This window comes from Astatotilapia calliptera, chromosome 6 (assembly GCF_964374335.1).
Source record: "Astatotilapia calliptera chromosome 6, fAstCal68.1, whole genome shotgun sequence".
NCBI lineage: Eukaryota > Metazoa > Chordata > Actinopteri > Cichliformes > Cichlidae > Astatotilapia > Astatotilapia calliptera.
In genome coordinates, this window is record NC_137427.1 from 25,807,528 (window position 1) to 25,831,129 (window position 23,602).

General features: G+C 40.2%; 1 protein-coding gene and 1 long non-coding RNA gene across 6 annotated transcripts in view; one reads left to right on the top strand and one right to left on the bottom strand.

Moving 5' to 3' along the window:
- The window catches only part of inpp4b (inositol polyphosphate-4-phosphatase type II B), a 182,331-nt gene that overhangs the window by 121,027 nt on the left and 37,702 nt on the right, over positions 1-23,602 (bottom strand). For 3 of the 4 annotated variants that reach the window (XM_026171319.2, XM_026171316.2, XM_026171320.2), the window contains one exon: positions 16,206-16,322. In XM_026171319.2, coding sequence (XP_026027104.2) covers positions 16,206-16,322 — 117 coding nt within the window. Of the gene's footprint in view, positions 1-16,205; positions 16,323-21,836; positions 21,976-23,602 lie in introns of those variants that run through there. The other variant, XM_026171322.2, reaches the window with a different exon arrangement.
- LOC113024341 (uncharacterized) overlaps positions 16,543-23,602 on the top strand; it is a 66,087-nt gene continuing 59,027 nt past the window's right edge. The window contains exons 1-2 of one of the 2 annotated variants that reach the window (XR_013909707.1): positions 16,543-16,673; positions 16,916-16,997. This is a non-coding gene — a long non-coding RNA (uncharacterized LOC113024341). Of the gene's footprint in view, positions 16,674-16,864; positions 16,998-23,602 lie in introns of those variants that run through there. The other variant, XR_013909706.1, reaches the window with a different exon arrangement.

Here is a 23,602-nt window from a genome sequence, read left to right on the forward strand (position 1 = left end):
TTCTCCTGAGGACGCATTTGTAGGCCGATTACGTCACAGCATAGTGACGAAGGCTGTCCAAATTCGTAGACTCCTCCGAATGCAGCTGACAAATGCGTCCTTCTTTTCTCCGAATTTGAAGGATGGGTCGAATGTGTCCTTTGTGGTCCACCATATCCCAGAATTCATAGCGCGGTCCAGCCAAACTCCAGTTTCTGGAAATGGCGGCCACTACTAAGTTTTAAAATTACTCTTATTAATCTCTCTGGGTCACAAAATAAACTTTTAACATATTTTCAGGCGAGAATGTGGGTTTTTAAACTTCAAATATCTGCTCAGTTTATCAAGATATCGCATATTTGCAAAAGTGCTTCGACGTTTAAGGAGACATCTGTTATCCACCAGCTCAATAGCTAGCCGAGAGCTCGAGGGTCACTAGAGCTGCCGAGAACGGCACAACTCCCGGCACATCATTTTCAGATCACCGCGGACTTTCGCTACTCAGGTTGAACGTAATATATAAATCACTTAGATAACCTAAAAATGTTATTGTTTGTCTTTTTTCAGTGTTTCATTTGTTCGTGTGTAAATCACTTTGGCTGAGATTAAAGTTATTAGATTAGATTAGATAAAATAAAACTTTAATAATCCCCTGGGTGGGTTCTTCCTTCGTTTTCACACAGCTGAATAAACGTCAAACAGAAAACTGATTAAAGAGATGTGTGAGATGGTTGAGAATTTACGCCAGTGTCCTGTTATATTTTAGATAGCAAGGAGCAGACGGCCGAGTTTATTAAACTCCACCGAGACAGCGGTGACGCTAATCAGAAGGCTAGACGCTCCAATTTCGCAGCTGTTTACTTCCGGCCTACCCGACCTTCTGAGGACCTGGCCCAAGTAGACCGCGAAGGCCGGGTCCTGAGGAGGATGAAGCCCATGAATTTGGACACCACCAAAGACCTTTACAACCTTATTGTTGTAAAACATTCTGATGTCATTGGTTGCAGAAGAATTTCTAAACAATTTCTGAGTAATTTCAATGTAAAAGCTTTACTGATTGTCACATAGTATAAGGGAAGTCTGGTTTCTCTCTTCTTCTTTTTATTTCCTTTTTGCTTGTAATGGAGTATGAAAAGTAGAGAACTGATGGAAGTAATTGGAACAGTGCTGAAAACTAAATCAAAAGATCAGCAATCAAGTGTATAATAAGTCAGGCTGTCAGTGCACCGAAACTTTAACTTAAAGTCAGTGAAATAAAGGAGAATTTATGAAAGAGGAAGACACAGTGATGCCTGATGGGTGTCGGGCGGATTAAAAACAGTACTTCCCAGGGTTGAGAGGCAACTGAAATTCCACAGAAGTATAAATGTGCCATTTATTAAAAGCACTCTTTCTAGCCTTTCTGGGTAGTATGTGAAATTAAACATACATAAATGAGCATAATTCATGACCAGTTGGAATGGGCAGAATATAAGACTAAAGTGAAACATCTGTACATCACATTGCCTTCCCTGGCAAAAGAGAGGGTGTTACTACACATCAGAGATCTATGCTAAAAGCTGAGACTATCTCATACACGGCCACGAGCCATGTACGATCTTCTGATCTTTTTTTTTTCTAGTTGGTGTGTAGGTAAGGTTAACTTCCCTGTCTACCAAGGCTGATAATCCCAGTGGACAAAGACACTAAGATGCAAACCCCAATCAGAGCTTTGGGGGATGTCAGGGGGGATTTGTAGATATGCTTCTCCTATCATCCCTGGCTATCATAAAAGCACAAAAAACATATCAAAAACTGTTATTTACATCAGACTTACAGCCAATCTAGGATAAGATATACATTTGCTACAAAAGCAATGTAAAAAGGACGTCAGCTGAATCCCTAATGTAGAGTCATTTGCCTTTTGTAGCTTTTCCAATTACTGTCTAATCAACATTAATTATGCCACCTAATACTGAGTTGGCAGTGGTTTTAGTCTTCTAACTAAAATCAGTTAAATTTGGACCAATGTGACGGTGTCCTCGTGCTTTTTCCTCTTATTTGATAGAAATCTGCCAATTTCAAATATACATTCAATCTGGGCTACTGAAGACTAGACAGAATTTACTTTTATGCACAATTTAATTAACAAGTTTAACCTGAAGCTATCTTTGACTCACTTCGTTTGTATGATTACTGTAAAGCCTCTTCTACACTCAACAGAACATGACACAAGTTACCTAATGTAGAGATATTGCTTCACCAGGTCTACTTAGATGGAATTTCAGCTTTTTATTTTTCAGTCATCTGAAGATAGACATGCTCCTATTTTTATCAATAGAGCTTTCTATCCAGGCATTAACGCTGCCTGGATAGAAAGCCATATGACTCATGCTTAGGCCATGCTAAACACCTGCAATTGTGTCCTTGAGCATATTTTTCTTCTTCAAGTGTGTTTTAGTGCTTTTTACTTGTATAACTGTAGTGACTGCGAATTATGATATGTATGCTTTACTATTATACCTCATAGGTAGGCAGAGATAATGCACCGAAGCTGCTGCAGCTCCTCTGCTGGCATGCTAATCACACTACACCTGCAGACAATTCCAAGGAAGGTCTGTTCTTTGAGCCTGGGAGCATAAATCTGCAAGAGATTTAAAGAGCAGCATTTCCTCCTGCTCTTGTTTTCATCACTGTGGTGCTCTTGCAAAACTCTCTTAATGCCAACTGAAACTTAGTGGTGAGTGGGATAATAACATTAGAAAACACTGCTATGCAGACGATACCTTGTTATATTAAATGTATTAAATCATATAAAGCAAATTAATCAGGTAAACTACAGACATAACATGTAATTTTCAAAATTCAGATAAAAGTCTGATTAAAAGCACCAGCACATGTAAAGTCAGTCTATTAAAATCACATCAAGTACAACAAACCCAAAGTCTAAAATCTTCAAAAATGTAAATAACTACAGGTAATGATCCTAAACTGGTCTCAGCTGTCAGTTTTTTTTAGGTACTTTCTAAAAAAAACTAGGATATTATATAAATACAATCAATTTATCATGTTTGTACTTTGCAGGCTTCAGGTTAGAAAATGGAAAATTAAAAGCACAGAATTGCCTTTAGTGATACGGTCAATAAACAACGGTAAAATGAAAAGTAAATACATCCATCTTGTAAAAGTAAGAATTCAAACATCAGGATTACAAGTAGGGCTGCCACGATTAGTCAACTAGTCACGATTACGTCGACTATCAAAATCGGCGACGACTGATTTAATAGTCGACGCGTCATCTGAAGCTTTGTAAGATCCCAAAAGACGCAGGAATAAGTAGTAGGATTTAAGAGTGTAATAACGGACTGAAACAGAAGATGGCAGCACTGCATGTACAAGGATGCCCGCTGCCGTTAAACCCCGAAGAAGAAGAAGCTGTGTCCCAGAATTCATAGCGCAGCCCAGCTCAGTTTCCAACAATGGCGGCAGCTAGTTAGTTTTAATATTACTCTTATTATTCTTTCTGGGTCACAAAATAAACGTTTAACATATTTTCAGGCGAGAATGTAGCTGTATAAACTAGAGATGGCACGATACCACTTTTTTATGTCCGATACCGATACCGATATCATAAATTTGGATATCTGCCGATACCGATATGAATCCGATATAGTGTTTTTTAATCAACAAAACTGTTTTTTAAATATCTTGCTGCATTTTGTATAAGTTCATACTCAAGTTTAAAACAACAACTACACTAAAGCTATTCTGTTATACCTGTATGCAAAAAAAAATATTTCATAGTTCAGCAATACTGATCAATAAACTTAAACCTGCACCATCCTCCCTATTCTGGTATTTTAAAGAGTACTTAGCATAAATATTAAGCAACCTAACTAATAGGGTTCCAACTCCCAGCAACAACAAAAATAAATAAATAAAAAATAGGGAACCACCCCTCACGCTCCACCTCATGATGCTTAATCGACGTAATCAACCTTAATTTGATGCAGTGTGAAAAAAAATGCACGGAAATCAATTATTTTTCAAGAAATATTAAATAGATTCAACATCTTTCTTCAACAAAATTGCAGACTGCACAGATGGTACCTTCCCAAAGGAAAAAGTACTATAGCTTACTAGGGTATATATATTAGACTTAATAGTCACTATATACAGTAATTGACTTCTATTCATTTTACATCAAATTAAAACTTTGGGTGTCAGATAATTATTTATTAAAAGCGAGACATTTTAAATGAGAATAAGAAAGAAAAGTATGTCTTTGTGCCCCCTTTTCCCCGTTAATGCCCTATCGGCCCCCCTGGCTAAACTTTGCTAGATCCACCCCTGCACAGTTACCAGCGTCAGCTACGTAGAAAAAGATCCTGGAGTAGAAAGTAATATTAAATAAATTCTAACAACAGCTGATCAAGCTTAAACGTTCTGCTGTTGTTCAGCCGCTGGTTTCCTCTTTCTGGTGCAAAGTGGGCCAAAAACAAACTAGAGACAGACTCGACAGAAAAGCCGATCAGCTGATCGTTAAGCAGTTTCATGATTGAAGTAGCAGCAAGAAGAGGCAGTCGCTTGTTAAGCTTAACGCAGGAATGCTTTACAAACATTCAGAGATGGACTTACACACTTGCTTTACTTCTCTCAGGATAACTTTGTCGGAGATGAAATGCCAGGTTGCTAGCGAAGCTCCACATGCTATCCAGACCACCGATAGGTCCCGCATGCCACAGCCGCTCTATCACGTGATGCATACTGCTCCGACGTGCTAACGTTCTGAGGTGAGTTACGGCGTGTTGCAAGTTTTGTGAGGTGCTTTCGTGATATTTAATGGATCGGATTACATTTTTTATTTTTCTCCGATATCCGATCCAGTAATTTAGGTCAGTATCGGACCGATACCGATACGTAATATCGGATTGGTCCATCTCTAGTATAAACCTCAAATATCTGCTCAGTTTATCAAGACACCACATATTTTCAAAAGCGCTCCGACGTTTTCGGAGACGTCTGTTGCCCACCATCTCGATTGTGAGCCGGGGTTCAAGGCTCACTAGAGCCGGTGAGAACCCCGGACTCCGGGCAAATCGTTTTCAAACCCACTGCCATTTTTCGCTACTCAGGTTAAACATGATATATGAGTCACTTAGATAACTTAAAAATTATATTGTTTGGCTTTTTTTTTTTATTGTCTTATTTGTTCCTGAGTAAATCGGTTTGGCTGAGATTAAAGTTATAGTTTTTACACAGCTGAATAAACTTCAAGCAGACAACTGATTATCAGAAGTGTGAGACGCTCGAGAATATACTCCGGTGTCCCGTTATATTTTAGATAGCAAGGAGCAGACGGCTGAGTTTATTAAACGCCACCAAACAATCGTCAAATTTCATTAAAATTTAATAAACTATCATCTTGTCGTGATTTTTAGTTAGCACATACTTGAACCACTTAAAGCTGTAAGCTAATGATAGTTATATAAGAGCAGATGCATGCTGGTGCAATAAGCTGTACGTTTTACGTCCAATGGATGCATGATCTGATTAGTTGACTAATCGCAAAAATAATAGGTGACTAGTCGACTATCAAAATAATCGTTTGTGGCAGCCCTAATTACAAGAAATAATATCATTGCTAGTATAATAATATTACTCTAAAAATACAAAGTCAGTGAGATAATCTTACAGAAAAACGAATCATGTGAGAAAAGAAAGTTTTCATGGGACTCTATACAGTCCTGTGCTGCTACCATAGGAATTAGTAAGTAGCAGCCAGTTGCTGCTAATCAAACAAACTTGATTGATTGATCATCAATAAGCATGAGCACATCTATAAAAGCAGAGGTTTGAGCAGTTTGCTGCTCTGAAGCATTCAGGTGAATGTTAATATAAAACCACAATCTTCCCAAGAGTGGACGGCCCAGCATATACACCCCAAGGTCAGACTGTGCAATGCTCAGAGAAATTGCACAAAACTAAAAAGCTAAATGTAAGACTCTACAGGCATATTAAGGCATATTAAATCTCCATGACAGTATGGATTATTTGGAAGAGTTGCCAAAAGAAAGTCTCTTTTTTCTGTAAAGAACATGACAGCAAAGGTTAGATTTGTAAAATTGTATCTGAGATTTCTAGAGCAATGTCCTTTGGACACAAAAGACCATGTTAGATAATTTCTTTGCAATGCCTCTAAGCAAAAAAAAAAAAAAAAAAAAAAAGCCAGAGTGCTAGCATTTTAGTAAGCAAGCTCACATTTCTGGCATTTTATATTCTTTACATTGGCTAATAATAGATTTTAGGATTTCATTTTAAAATTCTCATATGTAAAATTTTTATTTTATTTGCATAAAGACCACTAGTCTGGACTATTTAGCACCTCATGTGTGAAGTACGGTGGTGGAGGGGTGATGACTTAGGCCACAAGACTTGCATAAGCTAATGCCCACAAACCTCAATGAACTGATTCCTTCACGATAAAGACCGATAAAGTCATACAGAAAACATACTGCAGTTATTGCTGATAAAAGCTAATGAAACATGGTGTGAATTTAGTTTTTCAGAGAACTGCACACAGTTCTGTGAAATTTTCTTTTCCACTTTTCTGCAGAAAAAAAGGGAACATACCTAATTTAATTTAATAAGGGAGGCAAAACAGTTGTTTTATTATAGCTGTGACATTTTAATATTCTGCACTAGCACAGCACTAATTAGACATTTGCATGACATTCATTCATTACAGAACTTAGACCTCGTGATGAAATTTGGTAGCGTCTTCATAAAAAAGAGTCGGGCAGTAGCTTCACGTTTTGTGCACAGCAAGACTCCCAGCAAACAAGTCAGGAAGAAAGCAAGAGCTCTGTAGTTTAACTAATTTTAGTATGGCAGACTTGAACAGCAGTACTTTTCTGCACTTGTGACATTGTGTGACATTGCCACAATGATGGTGAGGGAAGCAAAGTGGCCATCAGACAAGAGACAGTCCTTATCTGAGGACTGTTACTCTCGTAGGTTATCACTGCTGAGCTGTCCACCCAATCACTACCAAGACCTTTCTTGGATATCTCTGAGATTGGTTCTTGTAAAAGCATGTGTGTGTGCACACGCGTGTGAGTCCCCTCTAGCTCTCTCACTCTTTCTGCAGTTTCCCTGTCTACTTCCACCCCATCCCCCCCTTCTGGCAGTAAACACTTGCACTTACAGAAAATTCCCACCACATTGACACTCATCCAGCTAAAGCAAGTGGTGGTGCCAAAAATATGTCAAGTCGCCGTCTTTTACACATCATGATTATTGACAGGGCAGGATTAACTGTGGCTGGGATTCTCCATACTTCAGCAGTTCATAATTGGAGTGACAATTCACCATGGAACAGTAGCTGTTCAAACTGCCTCCTGAGATGTGGTTAATATCTGCCAGTCAAACATTCCTCAAATCAGGTATACAGGAGAATAACACAATCTGCAAGGATCACTACACTGAAAAACAATATGGCATGGAGTCAATGAAAACACACATTTGTAATGGCATTTTCTTTTGTCAAATTTGGTATCCTTAGAGTTTACCAAAGACTCAAAAACATTTATTTCAGGCTTAGCAGTATCCCACAAGGGCTTGTCTGAAAACTGTGGAGAGCTGGGAAAACACACAGTGGAAATATGTCTGCTCAGCGCAAATAACAGAGTTTTATGTTTAGCGGATAATTCAACCCAGCTTAACAACTTGAAATGAGGAATATCAATCTTGCAAAGTCATATCGACCATGAAATAACTAGTGTACCGTGTGTGGTCATCACGCCAATAGGTAAAGTTCTCAGAAAAAACTTAGAAAACGCTGTGACCTGTACCTTTTATAGCTACATAATTTATATATATTCCTGTACGTCTATAGGCACAAAGAGGATCAAATGTTTGCCTGTTCAAAATATAACAAACTCAACAAAAATGCCAACAAAGTCACAAATTTTTTCATGTGACTGCAATAAAACAATAATAAACACTTTATAACTTTTGATGCCAGCTGCTGCAGTTATGGTTTAAGAAATAAAAATAAGTGGTATCACCTCCAAATGCTGGCAGATACACTATAACTCCTTACTTTGTATAGTTAAGCAGAGTCTGCTCTCTTGGATTAGGGACAAAAACAGACTTCCATCTTTACAAAAAAAATTGTATTAGCTGTTTAGGAATTTACACCTCTGAAAATGGGGGACTAATTATTTAGACAAACAAGGATAATTTTAAATATAAGCATTTTTTCATAACTGGATGAAAATCCTTTGCAGTCAATGGATGCACTGTGGAGGCCACTTTCTTCCCTCCATGGTCCAGTTCTGATGCTGAGCGTTGGTGCTTTGGTGGTGTCAACATGTGCACACTCCCTGGTCTGTATGCAGCTCCATATGCAACAAACTGTGATGCAACGTGTATTCTGATATCATCAGACCCAGCTTTAACTTTTTTTCTGCAATCAAAGCTACAGTAACTCGTTTGTTGGATCAACATGGATCTGCCTTGGTTCCCCATCAATGAGCCTGGCCCCCCGTGACCCTGTCGCTGGTTCACCACTCTTCCTTCCTTGGACCACTTTTGACAGACACTGACCACTGCAGACTGGGAACACCCCACAAAACTACAGCTTTTGTGGGTTCTCTTCTAGCACAACAACTCTGAGGACAAAATGTTCACTTGCTCCCTAATATATCCCACTAACAGACGCCATGATGAAGAGATCATCAGTGTTATTGCCTTCATCTGTCAGTGGTCATAGTGTAGTCTCTCTCTCTCCATATATATAAAAACCCTATATGAAAAGGTTTAAGGCAGTATGATTTTTATTCTTGAATTGAGATAGCTATCTAGTATAATCACAAGAGTACTAGCAACTTCTAGTATGAAAAAAAGACGTGTTTAAGGGTTTGAACTCTGTCATTTTTAAATTGTGCAGAACGTGAACCGAGAGTCCTCTAATTTGATTTCAGCAACAACACATTTCACAAAACATTTTGAAGGTGTTTCCCCCCTCAGGGAAATGTTGGGAAATCACTGGGACTTTGGGACTCCTCTCATATAACCTCTATCCAATTTCCTTAGTAAGAGTGTGTGTGTGTGTGCGTGTGTGTGTGTGTGTGTGTGTGTGTGCGTGTGTGTGTGTGTGTGTGGTAAACGGACCCGCAGTCTGAGATAAAGCTGTGATTGGTTCTTTCTCCATTGGCCTCCAAATCAAACATCTTGCTCTATACTTTAAGTGCATATGGTGTGAGTGTGCATGTGAGTGTTCATCTGGCTCTTTCTGGCGGCCAGAGAAAGAAATGGGAATTATAGCAGCACAGTAAAAAAAAAAAAGCCCTCTCCTTGTGTTTTATTGGATTGAATACATTTTATGGCTGCTTTATGGAAATGACCAGGCATGCTCCATTTCCTGTTTTACTCAAATGAAGCCTTTGTTTGTCGCACCATGGTTCACATCACAAAAACCGATCAAAATTCCTCACCATGGTCAGTTACAGGAATGCAAACTGAAAACATGCATTACACATCCATTCCAGACTGCAGTGAGCAAAGGCAGGATAAATGAGGCTGTGATTAGACAGAAGAGCTCTTCCAGACGCAGCTGTCCTATCCTTTTATAGCACAAGAACACTTGGTAATAGGTTTGCACTGACAGCAAACACAGGTTTGTCATTAGCAGTCTGTCTTTGAGCCTCTTCGCCGAGGTAAGTGAGCACAAATGCGATGCACCCAATACACACAAATAATCTCATTTACTTCATTCATATTCTTTGAACTTTCTTCATCCTGCTTCTCTCAGATGAGCCTTGCTCAGGTTTTTATTGAACTTTGAAAATGGTACTGAGCTTTAACCCAAGAGCCCAAAACTCTTCATCTGACCACATCTTTCATTTCAATCTCCATCACCAGTGAAACCTGCATATATAGTATCGTGCAAAAGTCTTTAATCACTCCTCATGTGTTTATCTTTATTTTTCTATGAAAACAGGTAATACAAAATACAACATTTAAGGCAAAAACAACACCTTTGCTCTTTAACACAGCCTGAACGGGCAACTTTTCTGCTAATTTCTCTAAGCAGTCTCCAGGAACAGCTCAGCTGGCCTCTTGTAGATCATTCAAAGCTCTTCTTTGGGTGTGGGCTGCCTTTTGATCTGTTTTTTACTAAGGTGATCTCACACCGCTTCAATAATGTTGAGGTCTGGGCTCTGGGGAGGTCAATCCATGTACGAGTGTCATTCTATCCATGTGTGCTTTTAACACATTGTAGCGTATTTTTATTTGCAGTACCTTTGGGATCATTGCTTAAAAATGAAGCTGTTGCCAATCAGATGCTTTTTAATTCCATCAATTCTGACAAGAAACCCAACACCTTTGGCTGAAAAGCCTCAAACATGACAGAGCCTCCACTGTGTTTTACAGATGTCTCCAGACACATACTGAGATTAATTTGAACCAAACATTGGTTTCAAATTTGGATCCATCACTTCATAACACCTGTTGTCAGTGTTATACCACGGAGTACGGAATACCATTTTACACCTCAAAATGTGTTATCTTTGGGATGTTTTTTTATATTTTGATTCAACTCAAAGATCAAAATGAGTTAAACTGGTTCTTTGCTATTTGTCCATTATGTGTAGACAAAACACTGGTTCATCTGTTGAGTGAGTGTACTTTTTTATGCTTAAATGAAAATGGTCAGGGATAAGGACTGTACCTTCAAAATCCCTGGAGAACTATTGCTCAAGATCCCTTTAAAAGAATTAGAAGAAAGATTCGGGCTCAGGTTATTTTATTTGCATCCGCAGCATTGACTAATCCATCCTACACGGACCGGTTCAATACAGAGAGAAGCATAATACAAAATACTGGTAAGTGAATAATCATAGAGAATTCACACAGCATTATGTAGGATAGCAAAACTATCCTTTGTTTATCTGAGTCATGGTGGCTGGAATAAAGCTTTTGCTTTCATACTTTTTTAAAAAACGATGTTGTTCTGCACTTTGGGATCAAAAACCTGAAGCCAGAAAATCTCACTCCTTGGAAGCAAAATATAAAGGAATAAGTGGTGAATCAAGACCTTTGCACACTACTGTAAATATGCTTGAAACTAAGCAGGAAGAAAATAAATACTCTGCTGCTCTGTATTCAGAATGCAATTATCATTTTGTGCCTTGTACCATGACAGCAGTGGTGTTTTTTTCTTATCTCTCATTTAAACAACATAAAAGAAAAGAAACAACACGGTTGTACTATTCATAATATGTTTAATATTTAGCTGAGCAAATAATAAAATCACTTTCAGTGGAGTTCTCCTTGTAAAGCACAACTTTTTTTTTCCAATCACAAAGCATATTTCTTCATTCAGTGATGAGAATGTAAGATGAAAGGGAGAATTTATTCCACCTGGGAGCCATTCAAAGCGAAGTTGCACTCAAGACGTCAGTGACAAAGAAAGGCTAGCCTGTCATTCTTTGACAACTAGGCTCAAGGGTGGGATCATTTACGCCTGGGTGATATCAGATCCGCTTTTACTCCATCTCACACCTCCACTCCCTCACTTATCATTTTCTCATCCCTGTGTGCATTCTCAAATATTCATGACCACGAAGCCAGTGTCATCTTACAATATCTAAATGAGAAGCCCAAGGCGCAGGTAAAACCATCCTACTATGAAATTCTTAGGTCTTCTACGAATGTTAAAGCAGTCATCTATAAACCTCGCTCCATCAGTTTCCTTCCCCCATCTTCACCATTTCCACCCTCCTTTATTTCCACTTCAAAACTCTTATGGTGGGTACGGTAATAGGTGACATGCCATATAACACAAAACTGCAGATGTGCTACATTTCTGCTGCATCTATTCTGTTTTTTTTTTTTGGGGGGGGGGGTTATGTTCCACTGCAGTGAATCAGCTGGTGGCACAACATCTGCTATCAAAGCTGAAAGTGATATGTAAAACTTTTGACAGCCGATTTGTAAAACACACACAAACACAGCAAATTGCCCCAGTGCTCGCTCTCGCAAAGGGGCAAAAAAAAAAAAAAAGCAACATTAAATGACTGAGCCTTGACTGAGTGATTCTCGATCTGCCACTTAAGCAACTAGGGGCTGACGCATTGTGCCAGCTCATGTTCAGGGTCACGCCTGTGTCAACGAAAGCCTCTCTAATGAGACCCAGACAAGCGCGCTGTGCCCAGCCGAGCGGAGCCGGAAATGTAAGCGCAAGAGCTTTGGTACAAGGAAAAAAAAGAAAAGGCAGATCTATTGCAGGGGCACTATGCGAGGCATTGTTTTAATGGTCACATTTTTTTTTAAAGCAGTCTGCGTAAGGTATATGGGCTCTGCTGTGTGTGTGTGTGTGTGTGTGTGTTTATTTAGTGGAATGAGTTGAGTGAAGCATATAAAAATATGCTAAATAGGATCTGTCTATAACGCTGTTTTTAAGCATAAAGCTCTAAAAGCAAAGCTTGAGTGAAATGTCGTGTGCTTTATCAGTGATACTTTTGACAGTCTGACAGGAGCTATTGAGAAATATCACTCACAGAGACAGAGTGAAGGACAGACCAGAAGACAGACGCTAAAAATCCCTAAATACTGAAGCACTTAATAAAATCAAATATTTTGTCCACAGCTTGTGCATCAAAGAACTCTTGACTGACACCTACCATGAACAATATCTTTTTTCTCCAAGGCTTTCTTAAAATAATATATAAAGGCAGTAAATATTTTACCAACATCAGTAATGTATCTTAATATAGTAGTCATTACAATGTTCATCTTTTAAGATATTTCTTAAAACTCCCAACGGTAACACAAGCATAAAAACTACCCACAGGAAGTTTCTGCAACAGGCAAATGGCCCTGCTGCCAGATCCACTAGCTAATGCCATTACACAGAAATCCAAGTAAATGGTTTGACACATTTAGGTTAAAGTTAAACCTTCAGTTTAAACTGTTTAAAACTCTTTGATTATTTTATATCACGGGGCAAGAGACAGTAAGATGCAGCAGAGCATGCTTTAACCTTCATATACGGGTCTTTTAACCTGAAATTTAATGATGCAGAACACACAAAAATTAAAATATGCAAACTTTTTATACTGTTGTCCATGTGCTACAATTTCATCTGCACACTGAAGCTGTCCTAGGTTAACTTTGACCTGTTACAATTGATTTCAGACCCATCGAATCAAGCAAAATTGTGCTTTTATAGGAACTTTAAACTGTTAAACTGCACATCTCATGTCTGTGTGTGTGTTTTCAAGTGGCAGCGGTGACACGGGATCTTGACAACATCACAAAAACTGTCTGTGTTTCCCCCAACAGATGCTCAAGTTCCTGCAGAGTGTTGCTTTTTGAAGAACCGTGGAGTAATCCTGAAGCAGTGAAATGATAAAACAGCGTAGGAGTGATCATATATAGCGCCAAAAGGGAACAGAGGTCGGAGTGTGCCTTGACGCAGACAAGAAATCTGCACCTGCAATGTACTTAAACAAAATTAAACAAATCATAAGTTAATTTCTAGAGAAGTTATAAAGAGCTATTGTGAGCTAATTTAGGATAACCTAAATGAGAGTTAACTGAGATTAAAATACAGCATAAGAGGGATTATGGGGGACATAACTTCATAAAAGTACCTGATCTACCATTTCAGTGAGTGTGGGAAACGTGCAAGTCCCACTCGCAAGGTTTCTAACCAATGCTTTGAATCCACATACTAGTTTGCAATAAGCCTTTTTTTTTCCATTCTTTTGAGGATTGTTTGGCAGTGAGGACAGTGTTTAACGGTTGTAATGGTCATACATGCTTTTGCATTAAATCCTAGAAGTTGCAAAATGTTCTTGCCAATAAATCATTAAATCATTGTTATGTTTTTAACTGTTATGTTTTTATGCCTTAGGTAAAACAGGATATGATATTATATGATTGTAGAGGTTTTTGCTCCAAAAATGTGTTACCTAAAAAAACCCTTTCCCTATTCTCTGAACAGAGGAGTAATTATTCATTTATTAATATCAGATAGGCTTTCTATATATTTTTTGGTTTTTGCAAGGAGGGACGTATTGATTTGGGGCTATTCTGAATGCCAGCATGACAGCTACTCTTGTTCCCCTGTCAATATTCTCGCCTCTGTATCGTAGAACATATAGAAAAAAAAGGGAAAACCCCTAGATCTGCAATAGACTGGTGACCTGTCCAATGTTGACTAGGACACCTGGGATAGGCTCCAGCTCCTCTGCACCCTTCATCAGATAAGAAAATAAATGGATGGACAAAGTGCGGTTAAACCCCGCACCTGTTTTCCTGACTGTTCCAGTTAAGGGTCGTGGGGGAGTTAGAGCTTATTGAAGTGAGAACTATCCATTGAAGTATTTTGTGGTTAACTGTCACTGCTTTTCTTAAACAAGCCAGCTTTCTGTCCAATCAGCATTCACACATTACTCATAGTGTTGGTGCCACAGGGCTGTACTGTTGGTTTTTTTGGAGGACTGCATGCAAGCGCATTTGCATAGCCTCTGCATAGGTTGAATTCCCATAATCCCTCTCTCTGTGTAACCGGACTCCTACGCAAACCAACAGCAACGCAGGATCTTAAATCCCACGTTACAACCATTGAGGGAAAAATTAATTCAACTTTTGCAGGAGAATGCCAGGACAGCACTTCATGACCTGAGAGGTCGGGTTTTACAATGACCCAAAGCTTACAAATAAATCAATACTAAAACGAGTGAAACAAACAATAACTTGTTTTGGAACAGACCGCGTCAGAGTCCTGACCTCAAGCTGACTGAGATGCTTTGGCATGATCTGAAGAAGACTGTTCGATCACAAAAAAATAACAGAAATGTTAATCAGTTGAGATTATTTCATGAGATCAAGAACAATCAAAATTCCTCCTCAACGTCCAGTTTCATATGGGGCAGCTGTGGCTCTGGAGGAAGAGTGGGGTCACCCACTAATTGGACGGTTGGTGGTTCAACCTCCAGCTCCTCTAGTCTGTTAGTCAATATGTCCTTAGGCAAAATACTAAACAGATGCATTCATCAGTGTGTGAGAGTGAGTCTGACAGATTAAAAACGTTCTGTTCGAGTGTGTGTATGAGTGAGCGAAGGTATTTTTAGTGTTAAGTGCTTTGAGTTGTGAATAAGTTAAGAAGAGGTCATTGTTCCTGACGGTACTAAACTCAAGGGTTTACATGGTTTTTCCAGCCTACATTGCTCGTGATGACACAGAGCTTTAGTAACACAAAAGTAGAGCTATTAGAGATTTTGTTTATCTATAATTTTGTCTCGGTTGTTGGTTCCAAGGGTTTGGCAACAGGAAGTGGAAGCCACAGGTGGAAAAACACATTTGTTTTTTCACGCCAAGTCAAGTAGCAGATCGTTAAAATAGGTCATTTCAAGTTAGCTACAGGCTGCGTGCATCCACACAGTAAGTGTAGAAAAAAAGTGGGCCCAGTGTGTCTGCGCACCAGAGCAAACACAGCTCCGGTGCGCAGACACACTGGGACTGCATTTGCGCTACTGCTGGCCTTGTGCCAACACAAAATCAGAGGCCTTAATGTAATACATTTGCAAATACTAACCACTAACCACTGCTATACTGAAGTCCTAACTCATCAAAAAAAAGCTCATGAATGTTTCATAGTAAGTTATGCCAAATTAAGATCTTGGCACGCAGGGTTGAGTGGGGTGGCTGATTGAGATCAAACGTCGGCGCACACTGAAAAGCCTGTTATAAAGTCTGTTTTAAACGTCTAAATCAGAGGGCCCGGCCCATTCAGGATTCTATGTCTGGCTCTCTTTTCCATTCCCACTGATGTGCCGATTGGTTTTCCCACGGGATCAGTGCCATGCACGGATGCTCACTGAAGGCTTCACAACCTTTTCCTTCAAAACTCGAGGAAAAAAGTTTTGGTCTGAGACTGATTGGAACGATACAGCCGTGATTCAGTCCTGTAAATCAGCACGCAACTCTTTGCACCTCCGAATAAGCAGGATAAATTTAAACATAATGAGATTCTGAAACCGGATTTCTTTTAATGATCATCCCCCTGTATAGTTTAAAGCTCGGTACAGCAAAACCTCCACTCGAGAGATGTGTTCAAAGCCAGTTGTGAGCAGGCTGTCATCGTTACAGCTCCCCGTTTCTCACCCACTGGATTTTTAGCATGCACATATGCGACGCACACACATGCAGAGCAAAAAGTGTTTACTCACTGATTCCTGGGTCTTGTCCTTTGCATCATACACGCTTAGCTTGACTAGCGTCTCTGGGCTAGCAGGATACTCTGAAGGGAAGGTCACCCCCGTCAGAAACAGTGGGTCTTTGTTCGCCTGGCAAGAGAGAGGGACAGCACAGGACTATGGTGAGATATAGTTTGCGCTCGTGTGTGTACACACATGTGCGATATCCACATTTGCACTGCAACACAGATGTGAAAAAGCAGGAAGCTGAAGAGGGGGGAAAAAAGGAAGAGGACTTTTTTTTTTTTTTGCTGGGTAAATGAGCCAGCAGCTGAGCTCAGTCTGCCCTCTTCCTCCTCCTGGCATTTCTCTCCATTCCTCTCACCTCTCCTGGGCACAAAAGCAGAAGATAGAGCTCTCCCTAGTGGGTCTACCTGGAGGTGTGGCATAAATACAGTCTGCCAACTGAGGCTGCAGATCAGGAGCAACAAATGTTGACAGGTAAGCTGGTGCAGTGGCAAGCAGGCAATAGGATTAAAGCAAACACAGCAGACAGTGTTGGGCTTTCAAACACCAGAAGGCAGCATGGCATTAGCCAATATTTGCTCACAACCTCCCTCAAATCGCAGGACCCAGTCACCACCTTTAACTTCTGTTGTGCTCGTTTGAGACTTTCCTTTCATTTCCACACCTGCTAACAAGGGTTCTGAGTGCTATTTGCTTTTACATCAAAACCTTTCTAGAAACAAGACGCGACGAAACGAGCCAAGCAGCAGACAAGCAGTGTCATGAAATAAGACGAGCCTACGTGCTGGGATCTGCAAGGTATGATTTATCAACAACATTTTTGAAAAAGGGAAATTGGTGGTATTTTCTGACAGCGTCATGGTGATACGCCTTTGCTTCCGTGATGTATCAAAACAAAGGAAATCATTGTTACATACAAAAAACACTGTCCTTAAGGGACCTTTAGGCATATTTTAAACTGTTATAAAAGTTTTGTGTGCAAGACGATCAATAGGATGAGCTTTCAGTGTTTAATTCTCTACATTTTGTGATCGATTCAGCGATCCTTGCCTTGTCCATCCCCGCTCTTTCTTTGTCTTTCTGGAAATTTCTGGGACTCTGAGCTACATGTTACTGGCAGGGGGTAGCTGGCCCCACCAAAATGCTGCGGGTTTATTGTAATATTATAGCTGCCTTGCTTCGCTCCTCTTTGCTCTCTTCTCCTTCCTTCACGCCTATCAGTCGCAGCAGGGGGTGGGCGCCCTCCCTCGCTGAGCCTGGTTCAGCTGGAGGTATCTTCCTCTTAGTATCTTCCTCTTCACTTTTGCCTGTGACGGCTGATAGGGAATGGTTGAATCGTTGTTTTTCTTTGTCCTTTCCTTACAATATGAAATGCCTACTGCTGTGAATTTGTGCCATGAAAATAAAATGAAATTAAACTGCTGATCTGTCTAGGGTGTGCCCTGCCTCCGTCCTATGACAGCTGGGATAGGCTCCGGTCCTTTGTGACCTTAAAGTGGAATAAAACGGTGTCATGGTTCCTGAGTCTCAGACCCAGCGTTTAGAGCTTTTGTTGGCTTGTGGGGATTTATGTTCAGCTGCTTTCTTGTTTATTGTTTACTGTTTATAACGTAATTTCATATTCCCCCAGGCTTTTCAGTCTCTTTATTTAAGTCTTTTTGTATTTCTGCATCAAGTTCATACGTTTGAATAATTGTCCCTCGTTAGAAGCTTGCTTTCTCTTCTCCTCCTGTGCTGTGAGTCCTACGTCTGGGTCTGAAACCTGACGGATGGATAAGCTGTGGCATCTGCAGTTACCCACATTTTTATTGATTTTTCTTTTTTTATATCAGCAACTTAACATAGACCATGAATCAGGTGACATTTGTGTAACCTCGCTTTTTCTCTCCTCCTCTGATTTGCTGCTTTGTCAGTGGGTCAAAAGTACTGAATGTCATTTGCAGTGAGGCAGCAGCAATATTAGCATGATATTCAACCTGTGTGTGTGAAATGTATTTATACACCTCTCCTCCATTCTGCAGGCATGTGACACTGAGGTAAATAATAGTGGAATCGCTGCCTCAGATCTGATTATAGGTGTGTTAAAAGTTACACTCAATAACTACTTTATCTGTACTGATTAGATAAAAAGCCAGAGAATTTAGACTCCGAGTATGAGGCAAGTAGACACAGTCATTTATAATTTATAGCAATAATGCCTCTGGTCAGACCTGGCTGATAAAACTTTTAAGGCATCTCTGTAACATTCATGAATTACTTTAAAGTAAATCCCGTTCGTATCAAATGTTTGCAAAAATAAAAGAACTTTTTTTTATTGCAATCTGCAATAAATTCTACTAAAAACCTGATTGGCATTCAGAGACCGCAGCCCTCTAGTAAAGCCAGTGCTCTATATTACATTTTTTGTTTTAAAGAAGTGATTCAAATCTTCACACAAAATTTATAGTTGACTTTTGCCCCCCCTCGTATTCCTGCTGACAAACAGAGCAACACATTTTATTCCCTCCAACTCCAGGAATAAAGCGTATTGTTCCAGGAGCTGAGGGGCTTTCCTGAGAAGTCTCAAGCAGTGTTTAACTACTTGCTGTTGTCTATTTGAACCAATTCAAAGCATTCTGTTTACACTGGGGGTTTCCTGTTCCCTCGCACAGCTCTGATGGGCGTCTCTCGAACGCAGCCCTTTGGGACCGTGTGGGGACAGATTGGAGACTGGTAATGAGACTGATACAGACAGACTGGCAGCTATGCGTGAATGTCTGAACACACCCTTAAGTTTGAAAAAAAAAAGCACAGCATAAAAAATAAGACTACACACTACTGAACTGTTTTGTGCAGCTGTTACATAGTTATAGTGGTTATAGATCGTGCAATGAAAAAAATCTGCAACTATACGCATGGAAGCAAAAAAGCATCTTAATTAAAAGCTGGCCACTTATTCCTTCAAGGTCATTTTCTTTGTGGGCTCTGCACCATTTCCAGTGCTTCCACAATTTTTATAAAGAAGACCCGTCCATCACGTCTGACTACTTGCCCTTGCGCATTTGCAGTTTTGCAGCAACTTCCATGCCAGAATGACCCAACCTTCATGTCTAGAATCATTACTTATGATGAGAGCTGGGCCTGGCTCAGCTCAGCGACCCAGATGCTAAACAGCAGTCCAAGAGCTCTAGTGTCCAAACTTAAAGGCAGAGCTTCAAGATCAAGAGCGTGACAAGTGAACAGTGCTTGTCTTTATTTTTTACACTGAATTTTCTCCTTGTGTCAGAGTGTTGATGCAGCTTCGCCTTGACATCACAGAGCACTGAAAAGGCTAGGACTTTTTGGCTAAACTAGAAGAATCTTTTTAGCTAACTACTAGGGGTGCAACAATACTCATATCGATATTGAACCGTTCGATACAGTGCTTTCGGTTCGGTACGCATTTGTATCGAACAATACAAAATTTTTAATTTATTTTATCAACTTTTCTTCTGACCATGCTGTCTGTGTTGAGCGCTCAGTGGATCTGCGTTCGTCTACTCCGCCTAGGCTGCACTGTTGAGCGCAGATCCACTGAGCGCAGCGCAAGCTAGCAAGACAGGAGCTAAGCTCGTTGCAACATGGCAACTGCCTCAACGCTACCCGAAATTGAACCTCCCCCCAGATCTGGCGTTTGGAACTATTTTGGTTTTCATGTGAAGCATGACCCTGATGGTAAGCGCCTCATGGACAAAAGTAAAACAGTATGTCGGATGTGCCATGCAATGCTCAATTGGTGGGAACTAGTGCATTAGCACAGTTAGCTTGTTAACGTGTTGATGCCGTCCAGCCCCACGCACGGGGCGATCCGCGGTAACTTGTTAACGGAGATTTTCCGCGTTATGGCGTTAATGTCCTTTCAACGAGATTAACGCTGACAGCACTAGTGGGAACACAACGAATATGACTGCACATTTATACCGACATCATCCTAGTGCAAAGACAAGTGGAAGCAGACAAAAACAGCAAGCACGCATGCTACAAACTTTACCCGAGTCATTTAGACAGCCGTTAGCACATGATTCTCCTTATCGGGACCTGATATGTTTAATATGCTGCTGAGAATATAGCCCAGAAGAGGCGTATAGTATAGCTTTTATTTTGGAAAGAGACATTTCTCTGTAATACACTCTCTTTTCCAAAGATGAGTGATTTCTCGATCAGATAAATTTATTTATTTTTTATTATTTTGTTGTTTCAGCAACATTAAATTTAAAAACTGTACTTTTGAGTTATTTTAATAAATGACAAATTAAAAAGGCATGAACATTTTTTTGTATCAAAAAAACATCGAACCGTGACACCAAAGTATCGAACCGAACCATGAATTTTGTGTATCGTTGCACCCCTACTAACTACCCACCCTGTGCTGCCAGATATGCTTCCCTTCAACTGTCCTCTCCCCCAAAATCAAACTGCAGTTGAAGGGTGAGCATTTTAACATTGTGGATGAGATACAGTGTGCATCACTGATATGAGACAGGCACAGCGTGCAGAGGAAGACTTCAAGAGAATAATCCAAATGAAGCAAAATCAGTGGAAGCCGCAAAAGGAGGCAGCTATGGAGTGGATAGCTCACAAATTGAAATTAGGTTTCTGCTTTTTTTTTTTTTTGATCACAGCACGTACCATCAAAATATGATTTCCTGGCAAGCGGATAAATTATAACAGCGATTTATTGCACAGACCTTATTACAAGGAGGTTGGTGGGTGCAAGGCCGCTAGAAGATGAAAAGAGTTACTTCAGCACTTTGACATACCACAGATTTTTTTAAATAGGCAATATTTCAAAAGCAGTTAATTATGTCAGTTTATAGTGTATAGAGAGAGGAAAACGAAGCAGAGAATGAAGGGTATGATATGAACAAAGGCCCTCAAACCAAGTAATCAAACCACAGGTGTTGTGGTTAAATACTCTGCTGAGATTCTTCTGCCGCGTGTGTTCAGGTGTTTTCATCCATCACCTAAACACGATAGTTTGTTATTTCTTCGGAATGAGTTTTTAAAAAAAGTCAACATTGAATGAATGCTTCATCTGCTTTTCTGTAGCTCTGCTGAGATTGACACATCAGCCGAAGAGCCTTAGACAATCCAGGGTTTTCGGAGCTCGGAGAGCCAGACTCTGAAGTCTCCCTAAAAACAGCAGTGCGCTTAACACACAAGGACAGAATTATGTGTTTAACTGCACGCTCACACACATACACACAGACAGAACGCACAAAAACCACCTCCTCACCACACCACTAACCCCGCTGATCCTTCAGAAATCTACGCCGGGCTGACAGAGGGGAAATAAAACAAGTCTATTGCTTCTGATTTCATGTCTCTAGACGCGGTAATATTAGTCTTGACGCCTGGTGCCATTTTGCCACCCAGCCATGAAGCTGTGTGGTTTGTGTACACCGACGCTCTAAACACACAGCCTGATTGAGCACAGTAGGTACACACGCAGTGGAATCAATGCACTGCTTTGAGCCCAGAGCAAATGGGGATCTTATCTGTACTATACACTGACAAAAAGACAGACTTGACCATTATACTCGAGAATGTGCAGGTACACAGACATAATCCGTTACACCTCCCTCTCTGGCACGCTGAATATGCCTCATTCAGACTTACCAGCATGCTTGGCAGCCTCGGCTACAGCTGAATCTTCTTAGAGCTGCTGATGGGCTGAGATGAGCTAAAGTGGTAATGCTGTCTCCATTTACACAAAGAAGTGAGCCAGGCTGTCATACAAGTGGTCAACATATGCTATGGGAGACAGCTGGCCCTCTCTTGTCTTTTTGTCAGTCTGGGTTGCAAATCTCTGTGGAATAACCAATTTAGGCCATTAAGGGTGTGTGTGTGTTTGTGTGCGATTGGGCAGAGGGGGAAGTGCAAGTACTCTGGGTCGAGTTTCCTTGACCATTCATAATTACATATACACAGAGAGAGTAGACTTTTGGACTTGTTCCAGGCAGGGGTTCTTTGCTTGACTAGCCTGACATCAAAGGCTGTTTTATCCCCTGCCTTTGCATGACGTCAAATCCCCTCAAGTACCACCACTTCTGGACCCATTGCCCATGTTTAAGGAAAGGGATTTTCCTACACAGAAGTATTAGGGATTGGCAGAAAATGCAACTTTTTCCATCCCAATTTCTGTCTCTTGTGTCAGGCTCAGCACAGAGAAAGCATGCACATGTGGAAAACAAAGGACTTACAATTTCTACAAAAAGGACATCTCCTTTCTCTGAACATTTGGTAAAATACCAGATGGCATTTTTCTGTGTCTGTATGTGTGTGTTGGTAGCTTCAAATACAATTTGACCAAAAACCATTTTTTCAGCATTTAAGCTGTCACTTGTCGCTTTTCTGTTTTACCAACCGCAGGTTAAGCTGCAGTATCCGCACTGAGACATAAATCTGCTTATGGAGACAAAATGGGTCAAGTTAAAATACAGAGTCCCGGTTCTGTACTACAACCCCAGTTACAAAAATGTTGGGATGTAAATAAAACAATGCAATCCACTTGAGCCCACTTTTTGTCTTCCTATTGTTTCAGGTTGCAATGTTTTTGTTCTTTTTGTGACTTTGTCTCTTTAAGTTATATACAGTGTTGGGAGTAATGAGATACAAAGTCACGTGTTACTGTAAACACACTGCATTTTTTCAGCAGTAACTGCATTACAGTTACAAATATGTCATTACTTACAAAGGTGCACCAAACAAACATGCACTAAAAAAGACATGAGTGCGACGGTAAAGTGGAAACTGCATGCAGGACAGACAGAAGCCGCATTATGCTGCTAACACAACTTCGCCTCTTTGCAAGCATCTGCACCAGCATGATAACGCTAAGCTAGCCAAGAACCCAGAGTAACGTTCAAGCTGAGTGAATGCTGACCCCAGACCATCGGACAGCCTGATCTTCAACAGGTAACAAAAGCAGTAATGAGCAGTCAGGTTGGGGCCTCCATTTACACCTGTTCATGTTTCTAAAGAAGACTCACTGTGGCGATCGCTTTAAAGTCTTTTTGTGCTGGTTTTAATCTTTGCTTTGTGTTCATACTTAAAAACTAAATGAAAAAATCGTATGCATGTCATCATTAGGATAGGGATTTGTGTTGGTGTGTGGGAATGTATCCTGTAAGTTTATATAGTTAAATGCTAATTATGAGACAATGGGTTTCAGGTGAATTTATAGAGTAACAAGAAAGTAATGTAGTGACTAGTGTAACAAATGACCTCTCTGGCAAGTAATTAAGTAATGTGCTGCATTCTTTTTAAGAAACATGAGTAATGTAATCCATTACTTTTCTTGAGTAGTAATCCCAACAACGGCTCCAAAGAGCTCTTAAAAACACCTGGAATTGTTCCTCTTGTGTTTTGCGAGTCCCTGTTCT